Below are 17,852 nucleotides of genomic sequence, written 5' to 3'. Positions count from 1 at the left end.
TCCAAGAACAAATGAAGTGGTGCTGTAAGTGCAGTCATGCATTTGTTTTGGCATCACATGGAGAACCTCTTCCATTTCTGTAAGTAAGCTGCACGAGTGGATGTCTTTCTGCTGTTGAGTAAAACCCATTTAACCTGTTCTGAGCAAGTTAATTCTTTGTGTTGGAGCCATGCCTTCCAGGTCAAGTTTCTTCAGGTTCGGATGGAGGACCTGACCTTCGTCTTGTGAGAGGAGATCCCATCACAGCAGGAGCGTGTATGGTGTGCAGATCGCCATACAGATCAGGTATGGGAACCATATCTGTCTGGGCCACACTGGGGCTATAAGTATGACCTTGGCTTCGCTGGTTTGAATCTTGTGTATTACTCTGGAAATTAAAGGTAATGATGTGAATGTGTATAGGAGAGGTTCGTTCCATCTGATGAGGAAGGCATCCCCTAGGGATTGTGTTCCCAGTCCTGCTCGCGAGCAGAACCTTGGGCATTTGATATTTCATGCTGCTGCGAATAAGTCCATGTGTGGGAACCCCCCCCATGTGGAATGTATTGTATGATGTTGTCGTTCAGTTCCCATTCGTGTTCTCGGGGAAAACTGTCTGCTTAATGTGTCTGCCATAGTGTTCTGCCAACCTGGGAGACATGATGCTGTAATGATCATGTGTTTATGGAACTGGTCCATAGTTTTATGGCTTGTGCGCCTAGGGAGTGAGATCAAGCTCCCACTATTGGTTTATGCACTGTTGTCCATCATGACTCTTATTGTTTTGTTCTGGATTTTTGGGAGGAAATGGTTACACGCGTTGTGAATGTGTGTAATTCGAGCAGGTTGATGTGTAAATGTGTCTTTATGGGAGACCACTTCCCTTGGATTGTATGTTGGTTTAGGTGGGTGCCCCAGCTGATCAGCGAGGCATCTGTTGTGATCAGTATGGATGGTGGATTCGGCTGGAATGGGATCCCCGCACATACATTTCTTGGATTTGTTCACCACTGTAATGAGTGTTGGACTTTTGGTGTTTGTACAAATCCTAAAACTGTCTGTGCTTTCGTGGTACGTATACCGAGTTCAGACATCCCTGTAGAGCACATGTATAGTCGAGCATGTTTTATTATGAAGGTGGTGGCCCCAATATGTCCCAGTAGTTGAAGGCAAGGGTGTGCCGATACCTCTCGGCTATTTGTGACCACTGATACGAGAGTAGTCAGTGCTGCAATTCTGGTAATTGGAAATGATGCCTTGGCCTCTGTGGACTCCAGGTGCGCTCCAATGAAGTCCAATTGTTGTACTGGGTTTAGAGTAGATTTCAGTTAGTTTATTTGCAACCCTAGGGTGTGAAAGAGGGTTATAGTCCTTTGGGTAATATTTACTGTTTCTGCTTGAATAGGTCATTTCAGTAGGCAGTCGTCTAGGTTTGGGAAGATCAATATTCCCTGTCGGCGCAAATGCTACGCAACTACTGCTAGCATTTTGGTAAAAACTCTCGCGGTTGCTGGAAGTCCGAAAGGTAGCACTCTGTATTGGAAGTAGTCTTTCCCTACTGTGAATTGTAGAAACCTTCTGTGTGCGGGATGGATGGGGATATGAAAATATGCATCTTGTAGGTCGAGGGCTGAGAACCAGTCCCGCTTTTCCATCACTGGGATAACTGAGTTCATGTGACCATTCTGAATCTGTGGGTACAGACAAACTCATTGAATTTTCTGAGATCTAATATGGGTCTCCATCCACCGTTTTTCTTTTGAGTCAGGAAATAGCGGGAATAAAATCCCTTTCCCCTGTATTATTTTGGAACTTGTTCCATGGCACTGAGTTGAGTAGATGCTTTATTTCTTATCATAGTAGGTGCTTGTGAGAAAGGTTCCTGAAGAGGGATGGGGACAGGGAAGGGGGATGGGTAGGTGGAATGGAGATAAAAGGGATGGCATAACCTGTTTGAATGATCTCTAATAACCAGTAGCCTGTGGTGATGGAGGCCCACATATGATAGAATGGTCGTAGCCGATGACCAAAGGTCTGGGTTTTTGGTAGTACTGGCGCTAGTTGTTGGGGGAGGTCAGTCAGACTCTTGACCAACATTTCAAAATTGCGTCTTGGATGGCGGTGCTTGGGATGCCGCAGACCGAGACCGGGAAGGACAATGTCTTTGCAGCCGACATCTGTGTCTCTGGTTGTCATGTAGCCTCTGTTGTGGGAGTATGGTTGGCATCTCCTCTGGCTGTTTGGGGGCATGTAAATGCCGAGGATTCTCAATATCACTCGTGTGTCCTTCACAGAATGTAGGACTTCATGGCGGAGAACAGCTTGACCCTGATCAAAGGGAAGGTCTTCTATCTTAGTTTGGAGTTCTCGCAGGATACGTGAAGAATGTAGCCACAATGCTCTGCGCATTACTATTGCTATGTGTGTGTGCAGCCGTGTCCGCGACGTCAAGGGATGTTTGGGGCGCTGTTCTGGCTATGAACTGTCCCTTATTAACGATCGCTTGGAATTGTTTCCTCTTATCCACAGAGATTTCATCGAGGAACTCGTTCAGTTTAACTTAATTATCATGGTCGTATTTCGCTAGCAACGTTGTGTAGTTGGCCATGCAGAATTGCTGAAAAATAGACTCTCTTTTCCAATCCTTGTTTTGAGGTGTGGATCGGGATTGGAGTGGTTTACCCCTGGCTGGCTGCATCCACCTCTAAGGAGTTGGGTTGTGGGTGTGAAAAAAGAAAGTCCATGCCTTTATTAGGTAAATAATACTTCGTCTGCAGGTTGGAAGAATAGTGGTGGGTGCTTGCCACACCGTTTCCATCAAGGCATCATTTATTAGCAGAGCTATCTTTGCCACAGAAGAGGTGTGTATGATTGTTAAGAGTTGGTGTTGGGTCTCAGTTACCTCCTCCAGCAGAATATTCTGCCGGTGTGCCACTCGCCTGAACAATTCTTGAAAATGTTTAAAGTCACCTGCAGCAGTGGAAGGTGGAGGCATCACCGATCATCTGGAGAGGATGCTGAATTGTGAGCAAGTGAGGTATCTTGTTATGTGGATTCCCCTCTATTGTCTCCAGTCTCCTCTGGTGCCTCTGAAGGCTCTGGTAATGATGCTGTTGTTGAGCGTACATGTCTCCTCTGAGGAGTGGGAGGTTTGGAGAAATGAGACCTGTAGGCTCCCCATGGATCCCATTGTGGCCATTGTATAGGGAATGGCATGGGAGGGCACATCCAGGGATTGGTCAAGGATGCACGTCCCTGGTAAGCTGCTCTCTGGTTCTTGTGTGGGACACTGGTATCTGGTGCCTGATGGGGAGGAGTGGCCTGATGAGAAGACTTCCTCCTCAAGTTCCTCCTCATCTTCGTTGGAAAATGGTGAAGTAGTAAGGGAATCTGGTTGGTCTGGTGCTGTTGGTGCCAAACAGAGGCGATCTGGGAGTAGAGATTACTTCCATGTCCACCTTATGTGTAAGAGGACATGGTGCCATTGTTTAGGGTGCTGTATCTTTCTGTGCCAACACTTTAGAAAGTAGCTTGGTTGGTACAGATGGTTTCTGTGTGGCCTTAGTCAGTGCTGGTGGTGTCGTCCTTGATATCTCTGTGAACGGTTCTGATGAAGTCAGTGCCGGCATCACCAGTGGCGAAGGCTGTGGCACAGTGTCCTTTGTAGGAGTAGTCGGTGCTGTGGAGGAGGAGGCTATTTTGTACCTACCACTTGACTCCTTTCCCCTGCCGGCAGAGGTCCCGTACAGGGGAGGTGTCCGGTGCACCAGAGGTGCCCACTCTGCCTGAGGTTGGCACTCACAAAGGTAGTCTGAACTATGGGAGAGGGTATGCATCAAACATCTAGCTTGAACTTGAGCTTCTTACCCACAAATCCATTTCAACACTAGCCAATTGCTTACAGCACCAAGGGAAGTCAAATGAGGAGCTCTGGAAAGTATATACTATCTTGAGAACTCAAACTGACACTAATACCAACAGTAATAGGCTAACAATGCTAGTGACCCTGACTATAAAACTGCCTAAATTCTATTCCATTAAACTGAAAATGGACACTATTCTCATCCCTTGAAGACCTGGACTTCGCAGATGATGCCACTCTCCAATCACATACCCATCATCATATACAAGAAAAAACAACAACTCGACTCAACGCATTCAGCCAGCTAATTGGACTGAAAATCAACTGCAATAAGACAGATATCATGACCTTTAATATTGCCTCACCATCACCAGTACGGATAGAGGATTATGTTCTCACCAATATAGAAACATTCACATACTTGGACAGCACCATCAGCCAGGACATCTGGAACAAAATCAATCTGGAACAAAATCTGGAACACCTTCAGGAGCTTAAATACACTCTGGAAATCATCAAAATACAACACCAAAACCAAACTCAAAATTTATCAGAGCTGTGTACTTTCAACACTACTTTATAGTGCAGAATGCTGGGGAATGAGAAAGTATGACATGCCCAAACAGTCTTCATTCCATACAACCTGCCTCAGAAAAATCCTCTGCATCTTTTGGCCCAGAACAATCTCCAACCAAGATCTATTAACACAGTACAGCCAAGAAGATCTGAGCACCATCATTGCCAGGAGGCGTTGGAGATAGATCGGCCATGTGCTTTGGATGGAAACTGATTCTATTACCAGAGTAGCAATATGATGGACACCTGAAGCAAGCGAAAACCAGGCTGCCCAAAAACAACATGGCAAAGAGCTGTGGAAGCCGACCTGAAAAACCCGGGGCACAGCTGGGAAACCATTGAAAGACTTTCCAGAAACAGACAGGAGTGGAGGAGCTTCGTCACTGCCCTAAACGTAATAGGCGTAATAGGAACATGATGATGATGAAACTGAAAATCTTAAAAGGAAGAGCCTACCCCTGTTCATTCAGGAATTAGGAGCAACATTAAAGGTGGGAGACCACAGAGATGAGGAAGCTAGTCATACGTACTATGAAAGTCCTTGAGCTCCACTCAGCCAACCCTTAGGGATCTGACACTGTATTGGGACAGTACTTTGGAACTTCAGCCTGAGAATTAGCTAGCAAGAAAATGTAGTCAGCAAAAAGCAGCTAGTAAGAAAATTCTGCAGTGCAGAAGCTGTGTGGCTCTCTGCTCAATCCAACTCAAAGCTGCTTTGCAGGTATTTACCTTCAAATACCGCTCCAATTTCTTGCTGATTAGTTTGTTATTGAGAATACTTCTCGCAACTACTAAAGATGATTTCTTGGACTGCTCCATCATGGCCTAAAAGGAACAGGAATATTTAAAGAAACCAGAGTTAAGTTTTGAACTGAGTCATGTAACACTTCAGTAGCTGCTTCTAGCCCAGCGGTTCTCAAACTGGGGTCTGCGAGGGTACTCCAGGGGTCCGCGAGTTATGTCCAGGGCCACTGGCCCCGCTGATCAACTCCTCTCACTCCCTCCCAGTGCCTCCTGCACACCACGAACCAGCTGTTCAGCTGTGTGCAGGAGGTGCTGGGAGGGAGGGGGAGAAGCAGGGACAGGGCGCGCTCAGGGGAGGGAGCGGAAAGCCCAAGGCCCCAACCCCACCCCACCTCTGAGTGGGGGTTGAGCACCCCCAGGGAAAATTAGAAGCTGGCTAGCTGGGGGGGTCTCCGCAAAATATTTTAAAATCAAAATGGGGGTCCTCAGGCTGCTAAAGTTTGAGAACCGCTGTTCTAGCCACATGTTTATCAGTTATTTGCAGACATGCTGAATGACTCTAGATGTGTTTGACACAATCAAGTTTCATATCTGCCACCATCTACCACTCCACCAATTTAGTTTTCAGCGGGCTCCAGAATTTGTATGGACAATGCACAGCTTTAGAGGTAATGGGCATGTGTGACTTTACATCCCATCTTTCCCTGGATGCTAAGTTTGGCTTTTTTGGCCTTGGGGAGGGAATCTCATCTTTCAATCCTCTTGTGGGCAGGGGTAGATGTAACATGAGCATTCTGACAAAAAACGTACGTAGTGGAGGGATACCGAGCACCTGAACAAGTCTGCTGCTGCCAGTGGCTTCCAAGGCACTCAGCTACCCCATTGCACCCTCAGTATCTGGCACTGCGTTAATTGGTAGCCATTTCATTGCTAATGTGCTTTAGTGCTAATATTTAAATAGTCATTGGGCTTCAGAATCAACACCTTCTTTAGACGTATGGGACAATTCAGAGACATCTGCTCAGATTATCTGTTTACAGATTTAGGAAGGCCATTTATACATGTGAGGTTCTCTTTAAAACCAGAAGAATCAGAACATCAGAGGATCGATTCTACAGCCAATGGGTCGTAGAAGATATGGGATCCTGCTAGCATGTCACACCACTGTTCCTCACAATATGAAGAGATTACTTTTCTGCTGACCTCTTACAAGAGTGAAGATCAGTGTTCTACAATAGTAGACCACCACATTGCAGTATCACAACTCTGAGCTGTTACCATAGAGACCACCACTGCAGAAAGTTTTAATAAGGCTAGTCCTGGTTTTAGGTTCCCTTTTCCCCATATAGCTCATAGGCTGTATGAATGCAATCATACCCAGTTTTTAGCATTCATCAGCTTGATTTATTAATTAAAACAAAACCCTGCAACCTGGATTTACCATGCAGGGATAAGCTGATCTCCATATCTGCCCAGCCAGCTGTAGTCGTACATTGCCATATACACACACACACTTTAAACCAGCTGCATGCTTACTCTGCGGTTGTGGTTGTGGTCAAGGGACTTCAGGTGCTTCTGGATAATGCCATACTGCATTGGAATGAAGAGGTCACATGCAGCACAGTGAGCAGCCTCCACCTTTTTAATGAAGTGTTCCATGCCAATATCTGAGGAGAGACAAGAGCTTTGTTCATCTACCTTGAGCTGTGGTGGCCACACCACACTTCAGGGAGTTTTGCAGCTTGTTCTGGGAGTTCATTTATCTTTAATATACTCATGCACCCCTGGTTGTTTCCTATAATGTGATGCTCAGTCTTGACCAATAAGGGTAAGGGGGAGCATTGCATAGCCATAGTCTAACAGACCTGAGGCCCAGAGTATGGCTGTACACCTCGAAGTAGAATGCTGCTGGTCACTGCTGCATCAGTGCATTGACTATAGCATGCAAAATGTTTCAAACTAGTTGATCACCAAGCTAGCTTGTAGTAGGACACAATTGTGTCCTACATCAGTGGTTCTCAACCAGGGGTATGTGTAGCCCTAGGGGAGCGCAGAGGTCTTCCAGGAGGTATGTCAACTCATCTAGATATTTGCCTAGTTTTATAAAAAGCGCTAGCAAAGTCAGTACATACAATGACTTGTTTGTACTGCTCTATACACTGACATGTAAGTATAATATTTATATTCCAAATGATTTATTTTATGATATGGTAAAGATGAGAAAGGAAGCAATTTTTCAGCAAGTGTCCTGTGATACATTTTTTTAAGGTCTCATTTTGTAAGCAAGCAGTTTTTAAAATGAGGTGAAACTTGGGAGTAAGACAGACAAATCAGACTCCTAAAGGGGTACAGTAGTCTGGAAAAGTTGAGTGCCACTGTACTACATTACTTGCTGTTTACACACCTCAGTGCCATCTCTCTCCTAGAAAGAGGATATGACTTTCTATATTGTACTCTAACATATGAGAAATAAGGCTCCTGTATATTAATCTGCTGATTATTCTTGTGTGAAATTAGAGCTCTCCAAAATAACAAATTACAATAGCATGCAAGGTAAATATTAAAGCATAAATAGGGGAAAAGACTTCATCTTGCAAAAAGTAGTAGGGATGAAGAATCACCAGCTACAGACACGTGTTCCTGATCAATATTTCAGTTTTCCAGGAGCAGCTTTTAAAAGCTTGGTTCCACTCGAAGTTTACTATGCAACAAAAGGTGCCTCAACAGACGCTCTGTGTCTGCATAGGATCAGATGATTTAAGTAACAAGAATACTTTACTCCTGCTGGCACTGTAGAGCAACTCCTATTTCTTCCCGTTTATCAGTCTTGTTTGCCATGTTACAGTTTACTTGGCACCGGTGGGACTGACTGGCAACAGCAATTAGGTTGTACAATAACCTGGTTTGCTAAACCTTTACTGGTAACAAAAACAAGGAAAGAATCTAATTTGAGTCTCAGATCTCAGGATAGCTTTAACCATGCTTTACTTGTGAACTGTGCACATTTTAAAAATTCAGCATAACACAAACAAACAAAGAACCTCACAATGGCTTTTGTTTTTCCCATTTTCTGAGGGAAGTTGCACATTAAGGTAGCCTCACAAAAAACCCCATGAAGATGCAGGGAGACTTGCTCTTACCTTGGGTAAGATCTTGGTCTTTATAGATCTGTTGGATAACTGCATTAATATCTTCAATTGCTTTACGGCGTTCTTCGGTTTTCTTTGTTTTGTTAGCAACGTAATCCTGTATTGTACAAAAATATTTTATATTAACTTCAGCTGTACATCTGACCATTAAATGTGAATTCAAAAATGCAAAGCACAACACGTACTGTACTTACTCTACACTGCAGTTGTGCCTTTCATCAGAGCATTTCAAGACATTACAGCCCCTTAACCCTGCTCTAACTGTTCTCTTGAAGGTAGTCAAGGACTGTCTGCGCTTTACAGAGGGTAAAGTGCAGAGGGTAAGTAACATTCAAAGTCACAGGGCAGTTGGCATAGAGTTGGGAATAAGAACTCAGATCCTGATGTCCAGTCCTGTGCTCTAATCACACCCATAGTAGTAGTTTCACATCTAAGTTTTCATAGCTTGACTATTTGAACTATCCATTCACATCCAATTATCAAAGTTCTTTTGTTTGTATTTTTTTGTTAGGTCTCCGACAACCAACATGAAATGGAGGTGCACTGTATAGCCTGAAGTAATGGGAAACTTAACCAAAGATTCACCTGGAGGAAGTCAGCTGTCTGCTGAGGCAGTTTTGTTCCAACAAATTTGAAGTGCTCCTTGTGAAATTTGCTTTCCAGATGAGCATTCATCTCATCCTCATAGAAGGTCCGATATTTGCACAGCGAACAAACAAACTGAATCCTACCAAGAGAAAGTTAGAACCAAGTGAGAGATCAAACCCCAAGCCCAAGGGTTCCACGCCAGGCTCCCCATCAGCTTGAAAATACTAGTCATTTCCCTACTAATACTTAGGGGTACAATTAAAAAAAAAAAAGAGCACAGTTCATTCAAGAGGACAAGTCTTATACCTGGTTTGAATGGTCATATCCCTCCTACAGGTTTTAATACAGATTTTAAGGCCAGAAGGGCCCATTAGCAGTAATTAGTCTGACATCTTGTATAACCAAGGGCAGAGAAGAAAAGGAGTACTTGTGGCACCTTAGAGACTAACCAATTTATTTGAGCATAAGCTTTCCGATGAAGTCGATGAAGTGAGCTGTAGCTCACGAAAGCTTATGCTCAAATAAATTGGTTAGTCTCTAAGGTGCCACAAGTCCTCCTTTTCTTTTTGCGAATACAGACTAACACGGCTCTTACTCTGAAACAAGGGCAGAGAATTGCAGTAATTCCTACATCAAGCCCAATAATTTATGGGACAGCTAGAGAAGATTTTAAGGAGGATGTCTGTCTTGATTTAAAGATTTTGTTCATAATGTAGAATCCATCACAGTCTGTAAGTTGCTCCAATGGTTAATCATGTTCACTGTTAAAGTTGTGCAACTTACTTCATGTGAACTTCTCAAGTTTCAGCTTCCAGCCACTGGATCTCATTATGCCTTGGTCTATTAGATTAAAGAGCCCTACAGTCAGAGAGTTCCCTGCATAGGTAACTAAGGGCTTAGAGAGGACTCTCACAGTTCACTTATTTAGTTGATCAAAGATAAGGCTAAGTCTCACTGTAAGGCAGGTTTCCAGTCTGTGAATTATTCTTGTGACATTTCTCTGAACCCTCCCCAAATTTTCCAATTTTTTAAAAAAGAAGTGGACACCAGAACTGGACACAATATTCCAACAGTGTTCTCAGCAGCATAATTCACAGAGGGGGAGGTATTGATTAGAGTTTGCCATTTTATAGTTAGCTAACAGTCGTCTGTACTTTTGTAATGCTTTTGCCTTACCAGCTCCCTATGAGGTGTTAAGTCAATTTTACAGATGATGGAGAGATGGGTACAGAGAAGGTCAGGTAACTAACCCTCGTTTTACAAACAAGTCAGTGGCAGAGCCAGGGACAAAAAAGCCAGAACCCAGATGCCGAGGCCCATGTTCTAAACATTAGGCAATCCTCCCAGAGCTCTCAGACAGGATGTATACTGTGTCACTGGAAGAGGAAGATGTACCTTTCTACCATGCGATCCCGATGCCTCTTTTTCTGCCTCTCTTGAGTTTTCTTGCCTGCCTGCAATTTGCGCTTGATTTGACTGATCTCTTCTTGAATTGTTAAAGCACCTAGATGTATAAAGCAGGTTGTGTTTCAGGGCACTATGTGTGGACACCAACTGATTAAGAGGTTTCACCTAGACGAGTCTAGTAGCCAACTTGACTGACCCATATAGCTCAGAGACGACAAAGTTATAGCTGAGTGTTGGAAAGAGCTGCTCCCTTAACAATTCCTGCTGTTGCCCAATTAAAGGAGCATTGCTAGTCTATTAACAGATGTCCCATCACTCTCTGGCCCAGACTTCAGAAAGGCTGAGCTTGGGCACGAGGGTGAGAGAATACCTCTTCTGATACAGTTTCCTAACCCATCATTTCTGATGGTGATATAATGCCCCTGGTTTTACTGGGAAAAGAAGGCCCATTTTAGATTAGATGTGAATCTGACAGTTTTAAGAGGCAACCACTCTCACCCCTTTGGCTTTTGTGCACATGGCACACACGAGATGAAGGTTGACAGTGAAATAAGAACTGAATGCCTCCTATTAAAAAATCCCAATTTTTTCAAAACAGGGAAGTAACTTCCACTGTTATACTGGAATGGTACCCGAGTACCCCTTTCGTTTCCCAGCCAAGGCTTCTCATATGGTTTTATACTGCTGCCATCACATTCCACTGATAGCAATGGCAAGTTAGTTACTGTGCTATCAGGTTTCTATTTAGACAGGTTCTTCCTCTGGTGAGAGGTCACCATGCTTCTCTAAGCAACCCTCTCCCCAGCTGCCACAACAGTGCTAGCACATCAAACTATCACATGGACTCTACTCTAACCAACTAAAACAACGAGAAGTCCTTGTGGCACCTTAGAGACTAACAAATTTATTTGGGCATAAGCTTTCGTGGGCTATAACTCACTTCATCAGATGCATGGAGTGGAAAATACAGAAGGGAGGTATAAAAATACAAAGCATATAAAAGATGGGAGTTGCCTTACCGAGTTGGGGGGGGGGGGGGTCAGTGCTAACAAGGCCAATTCATTTAGGGTGGATGTGGCCTATTTCCAACAGTTGACAAGAAGGGGTGAATATCAGAGGGAAAATTACTTTTGTAGTGCTAATGAGGCCAATTCAATCACGGTAGATGTGTCCACATCCACCCTAACTGAATTGGCCTCGTTAGCACTGATCCCTCACTCGGTAAGGCAACTCCCATCTTTTCATGTTCATATACCTGCCTACTGTATTTTCCACTCCATGCATCTGATGAAGTGGGTTATAGCCTACGAAAGCTTATGCCCAAATAAATTTATTATACACTATAAATCTCATATGAGACCTGTAGCACTGGCTAGGAGCCAGGCAGTCACCAGATGCTGTGCTGGATTTCCCTATGTTTCCTAAAGCACCTCAGTCATGACCAGTAACATCCCCTATTACTCTAGGCCTAGCAGGGTGCCAACAGACAGATATCCACTAGGGATTACGTACTGGGTACAGAAACCAGTGCAAGCTCTATAGTGATGAGAGACTAGAGGTTTAACTCAGATCATCGTAATCCACCACCTTTAAGGCTTGTGTACAAGCTACAGCTCAGGGAACAAATGGCGCAACGCAGTGCCTGAACCAAGTCAGTCAACAGACTATTACTTGGAGCTATTTCCTCCACAGCAGAGTCCTTCATTGGCAGAAGGTTTATGATGTACAGAGGTGTAAGGTCTGAAGAGCCTTAAGCACATCCCTTGATGACGAAGTTCTTGGCTCATTTCCCAAGAATGCTTTTACAGAAGTACACTCAGACTCACCTTTCTCAGAATCTTTTCCTTCTTCATCTTCACCCTCCTAAAATACAATTTCAAGAGGTTATCAGCAATCCCTAGCTATAACTTTTGTTTGTCTTACACACAAAGTGAATGCATACTAGTTTTACATCTCTTAACCGTCCTGCTCCCCAAAGAGACTCCCTCCTGACTTCAGATAGCACAGTTTCCTGTCTGAAAAACACATTTAGCCTGCGTTTTGGTAACAGTACTACACACTGTTGATTTCTAGGTTTCCTCCCCCTATTCCCAGTCATTTTCATAAATTCTTTAGTCACATATATTCAGCTCTTTGAAGCAGGGCCTGCCTTGCTATGCACCTGTGCAGTGCTCCAATCAATCTCTATTGGGGCCTGCAGGCATTACTGCAATACAAAATAAGTAATCTAGGGAGGATTTGCAACCTTCAAGGTTTCTTCTATGAGGATCCAATCCGCCTCCTCCCCACCAATCCCAGCTCTCTGCCACTGAAAGGTAAGAAGTGGTTCCCACTCACACTGCAGGAAGATTCATTTGGTTTTAATGCTGCCACCACAACATTCTGCCCTCCACACTAGTTACGTGGCCACTCATCCACTTCCCTCAAGCACTATGGTCTTTACTGTGAATTACAAGTGTTAGTTTCACTTACAGCTTTAGAGCCCTCCTTCTCTGCTGCTTCTCCTTCAGTCCCTTCCTCTGAAAAGCACATCACAAATGGTCACCATACAAAAAGTAACAGTTGGGTAGCTCAGCAAAGAATGGTATTAACAACTTTACCACCAAATTAAATATTCAAGAGAAATTGAAATGTCAGAGCCAATTACTACCTGAAACAAAGGCACTCTGATAACTTCACATGACTAAGAACTAACTCATTAGTAGTCACCAGAGAGGTTCTTACCATTCTCAGAGTCGGAGTTGTCAGAGCCATCAGTTTTTGCTGCCTTGCTGTCAGGTTCATCAGTGCTGTCAGTTTGTTTTCTCTTCTTAGAAGTAGGGTCCTTCTTCAGTTTCTTTTTCTGTGACTAGAAAGGAAAAATATCATCAGTCCCCAAATGTACATTCTGAGACCATCCCCTGCCAGCAGCAAATAAGTCTGCATTAAGCCACCTTAAAGGGGCTTTATATTGAACTAAACTTCCCTGAACACTCAGTTATGCAATGTCAGTCAAGACAGATAACATTTGGCACAGTCCTTCACAGCAACCACCCTTCAGCATATCAGATTAAACCACAAAACTATAGCACATTGACTTTCCTAGCTTTACAATAAGAGCATCAAGGTTAAACATTTTGGATGCTAAGACTGCACTATGAATGAATGTGGCCTCTTCACACCATTTAGAAAGAACACTAAGATGCCAAGCAAATAATGCACAGAGATACAAATTACACTGTGGAAACTAAGTATGGTATCTCAGAGAATAGGGCCCTTTGCACTCAGAGCTGGACAGTGTAGTTTGTTGGGAAGTGAACAGTCTCTATATGAGGTAAATGGGTGGGAGGGGATTGCACAGGTACTTACTTTAAAGTCTGCGTCCCACATTTTCCAGTTTCTCCTCATTCGCTGTTTCATGCCGCCTCCTCCAAAGCGCATGTTTCCAGAGAAACCTCGCATTCCCTGGAACATGCTGAGTTCTGGGATAATGTTGTGGGAGAAGAGGGATGGGAGCCTAGAGGAGCCGTGGGGACCATGGCCCCGCCCTCCCATTGGCTGTGGCGGCTCATTCCACTGTCCGCCCATGTGCCCGGAATATGAAGATGCCATGGGTCTGTTATTTCGCCCGTCTCTGGCCCAGTTCTGACCCCGCTGGCCAAAGTTGTCCCGTGCTCTGTTCTGGTACTGGTCCCTGTGGTTCCCATAGAAGCTGTCATAGCAACCTTCATAGGCATTTTCGGTGTCATGTTCAGCCTCACTGTAATCATAGCCGGATCTGTATAGATCACGGTCGTTCAGTGAAGACCTTGAGTCGTAGGACTCATATGTATCATACCTGCAAGAGTTGCACAGCAAGCAAGGAATCCAGTCAGTAGCATATAAGGCACCACATTACAGCCTGCCGAGAAATGGCAGCAGAAAGATTAAACAAAAAACAACAGAACTGTTCCAGTCTCATTTATATCAAAAAAGGCTCAGAGGTTTCACTCAACATGGGAGTTTTTCTGTGTGATACAGCAGCGGGAGAAAGGGGCAGCACAAGGCAAAGGTCAGGAGAAGGGCATAAATAGAATGACAAGGAGCAGCAGGGATTCAGTTCAACCTCAGTCCATCACCTTAGTCCATCACCATATCTAGTCAGATTTACATATGCCTAAAGAGCCAGGAAGCACACCAAACTAATCTTCAATTTCTCTGGAAATTACTGTGTCACACACTGATCTTTTTTAAAAAAGAAAAGTTCCCAAGCTGAGCAAAGGTTCCTCAGTTAGCAGTGCTGTGGATTTTCAACTGTGCAGACATTCAGATTTTCTGATTTAAATTTAATACACTCACCACCCGCCCTCTATTTAGCTATGCTTAAGTCAGACTGAACAATCCAAATAGTTAAGAATAAATGCAGAGCCAGAAAATAATAGTCCTGCTTCTCTTCCCCACCCCCCCATTCTGAATTGTTACAAGGAACGGCTTAATTTAGGCCTTGTCTGCACAAGAAAGTTTCTGTGTATAATGCATGGTGTGAATTTAAGCCAACAGCTATACTGGTAAAATCTCCTTATGTGGGCATTTATTGTGGTATAAGAGGGCCTTTTCTTGATTTAGCTTGTGTTGCTTGAAAAGGGTTTTTACCAAGTCAACTTTCCCATGTAGACATGACTTAGAGTTATTACTGGTCACTGTAGTTTCCACAAAACCAGTTTTTAACCAGGACAGTTTCAGAAGACAAATACAAAACCTGCAGAGGAGTTTTAGACTTAAGTTCTGTAATATCTAAAGTAGTGCCTCTGTACATCTTATGCAGCGGCTGACAGACTCAATTTACAGCAAAGATGATATATCAAAGTTTAAGGGGAGGCTCCACACTCTTCATGATAACATGCTACTTTACCAGCTGAGGTGAGGGAAATCCACACCCACCAAGACAGAACACAAACAGGTTCACAAATTACACAAGGAAGCAAGAACAGTGTCAAACTAGCACTGACCACTGCGGCACAAACCCCAATATTTATGCTTTATAGCAAGGTCATGAAAGCAAGGAAATTGGAAAAGAACAATGACTGAGGAGGAGACACACTAACTCCAAGGCCACAAAAAGAGAGCCATTCCATCAACTGATATGAGAAGAATCATTCAGACTAGCAATCACCAAAAAAAAATCTTCAACTGGTAAAGCTACAGGTGCCCATTTACAGTATGCCGAAGCTTTCACTGCAGCAACTCAACAGCCCTCCCCACACTCTGCTTTTTAGGAAATGACACTAAAGGCTGAAAACTGATGTTTTCTAAACCACTAATTTCATCCTTTTGTCCCTTAAATGGTTTACTACATTCACTCTGGATATTTGATAACTCTTCTCCAGCAAGAGCTAGAATCTGTTAACAGGGCTGGGTTACCAGCCAAGTATCATCTATCATGACAGAACTATGCATGGTAGCTTGCCTGATGCTTGGGGCTTGGAGCAGAAGATCCCAGTTGTGTGGTGTCTGAATAATAGACAAGGGCTGGAACATCAAATTCAAAGTTCTCATCTTATAAAATTAGAACCCAAGAGTTTAGTCAATTAAACTGTTCACCTGCTGCCTTGCAACAGTCCTTTCCACTCCCAACAAGAGAGGTACAGATTCATAGATGAGGCTAGAAGATACCACTGTAATTGTCTATGATCTCAAGAATAACAGGCCAAAGAACTTCCCTACAGCATCTCTTTTAGAAAAGCATCCAATCTCGATTTAAACATTTTACCCTTGGTAAGTTGTTCCAATGGTTAAGTACCATCACTTTGAAAGTTTGCACCTCAACTTCAGTCTAAGATTTGTCTAGTTTCAACTTGTTTACCTTACTCTGCTAGATTAAAGAGGCTGCTATTATCAAGTATTTTTCCACAGGGTGGATTTTTTTTTTTGAAAACTCCGATGTACTTTACATGAGTGCTTTTAAACAGAGTACTCCACCAAAATCTATTTGATGCAAGACTTCAAAGGAGTAATTCCTTAAAACTTTGTGAAGCCTACTGTACATTTTTCCTCTATTCCATAAACACAGTTAATGTAGCAATTTTACAATATTCAAAAGTCATTATATGCTACTAGTAATTACTATTGAATTATACTTTTGGTAAACATATCCCAAGTTTTTGTGATGAACTTCATAAAAAGTTTATATAGTTTTAAACGTGGTTGCTTAAAACAAAAGTACAGATGCAACAATAGTTGACTGCAAACAAACCAGAATGCACCCCAAATAAAAGGATAATAATGTATAAAAAAGTCTCTTGCATGACATTTCTTACTACTAACAAGCTATGCTTTCATTCTAAAGAAGAGGTTCTGGTTTGCTTACATTATATGGAATTTAGTTTAAAGTTATTTTGACAACGTCTCTGCATACTTCGTATTTGAACAGTAACAGACAAACTTCAAGTTCTCTACAAAATAGATGTCTCCCCTACATGGATGTAAACCTGCTATTGTTCAAATCAATACTTGCACATAAGCAAAATACACAGATGTAAAAATACTCAGAAATGGATTTGCTGGGATGAATTAATATTTCACATAAACCTAGAATGAACAGCAGTGTTGTAGAAGTATTAAATTTTGAATATAAATTCATTTTGAAATTTAAACATGAGAAAATCTTTGTGAAGTGAACAGTCCTTATTAGTACTGCATATATTTCTGATTTAAAAACATGGCCAAAACCTCATTTGATCTTTTCTGGACAGCTATACTGTATTCCCAGTCAGCAACCCAAAACTGGAACAAAAATGTCACTTCTAGACTAATAGTTAAGCTTAAAATCAAATGAAGACAAAGGCAAATGAATGTTGTGGTAATGCTATAGAAATGAAATACATCAGCAGGCTCCCAGAAATAGAAATATTAAGGAATCCCTTCTTTATTCATCTCCAGTTTAAAATTGAGAAGATTTTTTTTTCCAAGTTAAACAAATCCTACTACTGCTGTAAAGATTGCATCACAATTCAAGTACCTGTCAAACAGACTATCAAGACTTCACTACTCAAACTGGGATACAAATGACTTATTTCAAAAATATAAACAAAAGAAGGAAAATCCAGCTGAGCCAATTCATCTGTTTCCCCTGGAGAGCCAAAATGTGAAGACAAAGTGAGAAATGAGGTCAAAATGAGAAAGTAGTAAGAGGTAGCAACTCTGATAGTCAGCAGAAGATTAGAGTAGCGGTTCCCTCATGAAAAGACACTAACCTGTCTAGTACTGAATGTTTTCTTGATCTCTAGACTCACCTGTCTCCACCTGAGCCATAATGTCCTCCTTGCATTGTGTCCGTTTCTAGATGAGACACCATATCTAAGCGCTGGTTCATTTTTGCTATAACAGCATCGGCGCCCGTGGAAGCGTTAGGGTCTGTTTCTGAATTAGGCATTTCCCAAGAGTTTGAAGTGGCCATACCATACCCATAATTGCCAGAGTTATCTTGACCGTATCCATATCCATAACTATATCCCTCGTACCCTGAAATGAGAAAGTGTCATTGAGATTTTCAGTCAAGCAGCTGAGCGAACATTTCTATCCAAGCTCAG

At 42.8% G+C, this 17,852-nt stretch overlaps 1 protein-coding gene across 2 annotated transcripts in view; it reads right to left on the bottom strand.

Annotated features, from left to right (window-relative positions):
- The window catches only part of AKAP8L (A-kinase anchoring protein 8 like), a 40,780-nt gene that overhangs the window by 3,855 nt on the left and 19,073 nt on the right, over positions 1-17,852 (bottom strand). For both annotated transcript variants that reach the window (XM_074935110.1, XM_074935111.1), the window contains 10 exons: positions 17,556-17,784; positions 13,654-14,122; positions 13,030-13,153; positions 12,778-12,824; positions 12,132-12,168; positions 10,294-10,402; positions 8,896-9,037; positions 8,302-8,407; positions 6,698-6,828; positions 5,147-5,242 (listed from right to left, as the gene is read on the bottom strand). In XM_074935110.1, coding sequence (XP_074791211.1) covers positions 5,147-5,242; positions 6,698-6,828; positions 8,302-8,407; positions 8,896-9,037; positions 10,294-10,402; positions 12,132-12,168; positions 12,778-12,824; positions 13,030-13,153; positions 13,654-14,122; positions 17,556-17,784 — 1,490 coding nt within the window. The remainder of the gene's footprint in view (positions 1-5,146; positions 5,243-6,697; positions 6,829-8,301; positions 8,408-8,895; positions 9,038-10,293; positions 10,403-12,131; positions 12,169-12,777; positions 12,825-13,029; positions 13,154-13,653; positions 14,123-17,555; positions 17,785-17,852) is intronic.

This window comes from Natator depressus, chromosome 20 (assembly GCF_965152275.1).
Source record: "Natator depressus isolate rNatDep1 chromosome 20, rNatDep2.hap1, whole genome shotgun sequence".
NCBI lineage: Eukaryota > Metazoa > Chordata > Testudines > Cheloniidae > Natator > Natator depressus.
Note: the sequence above shows the minus strand (reverse complement) of the source record. Positions and strands in the feature narration are given on the sequence as shown.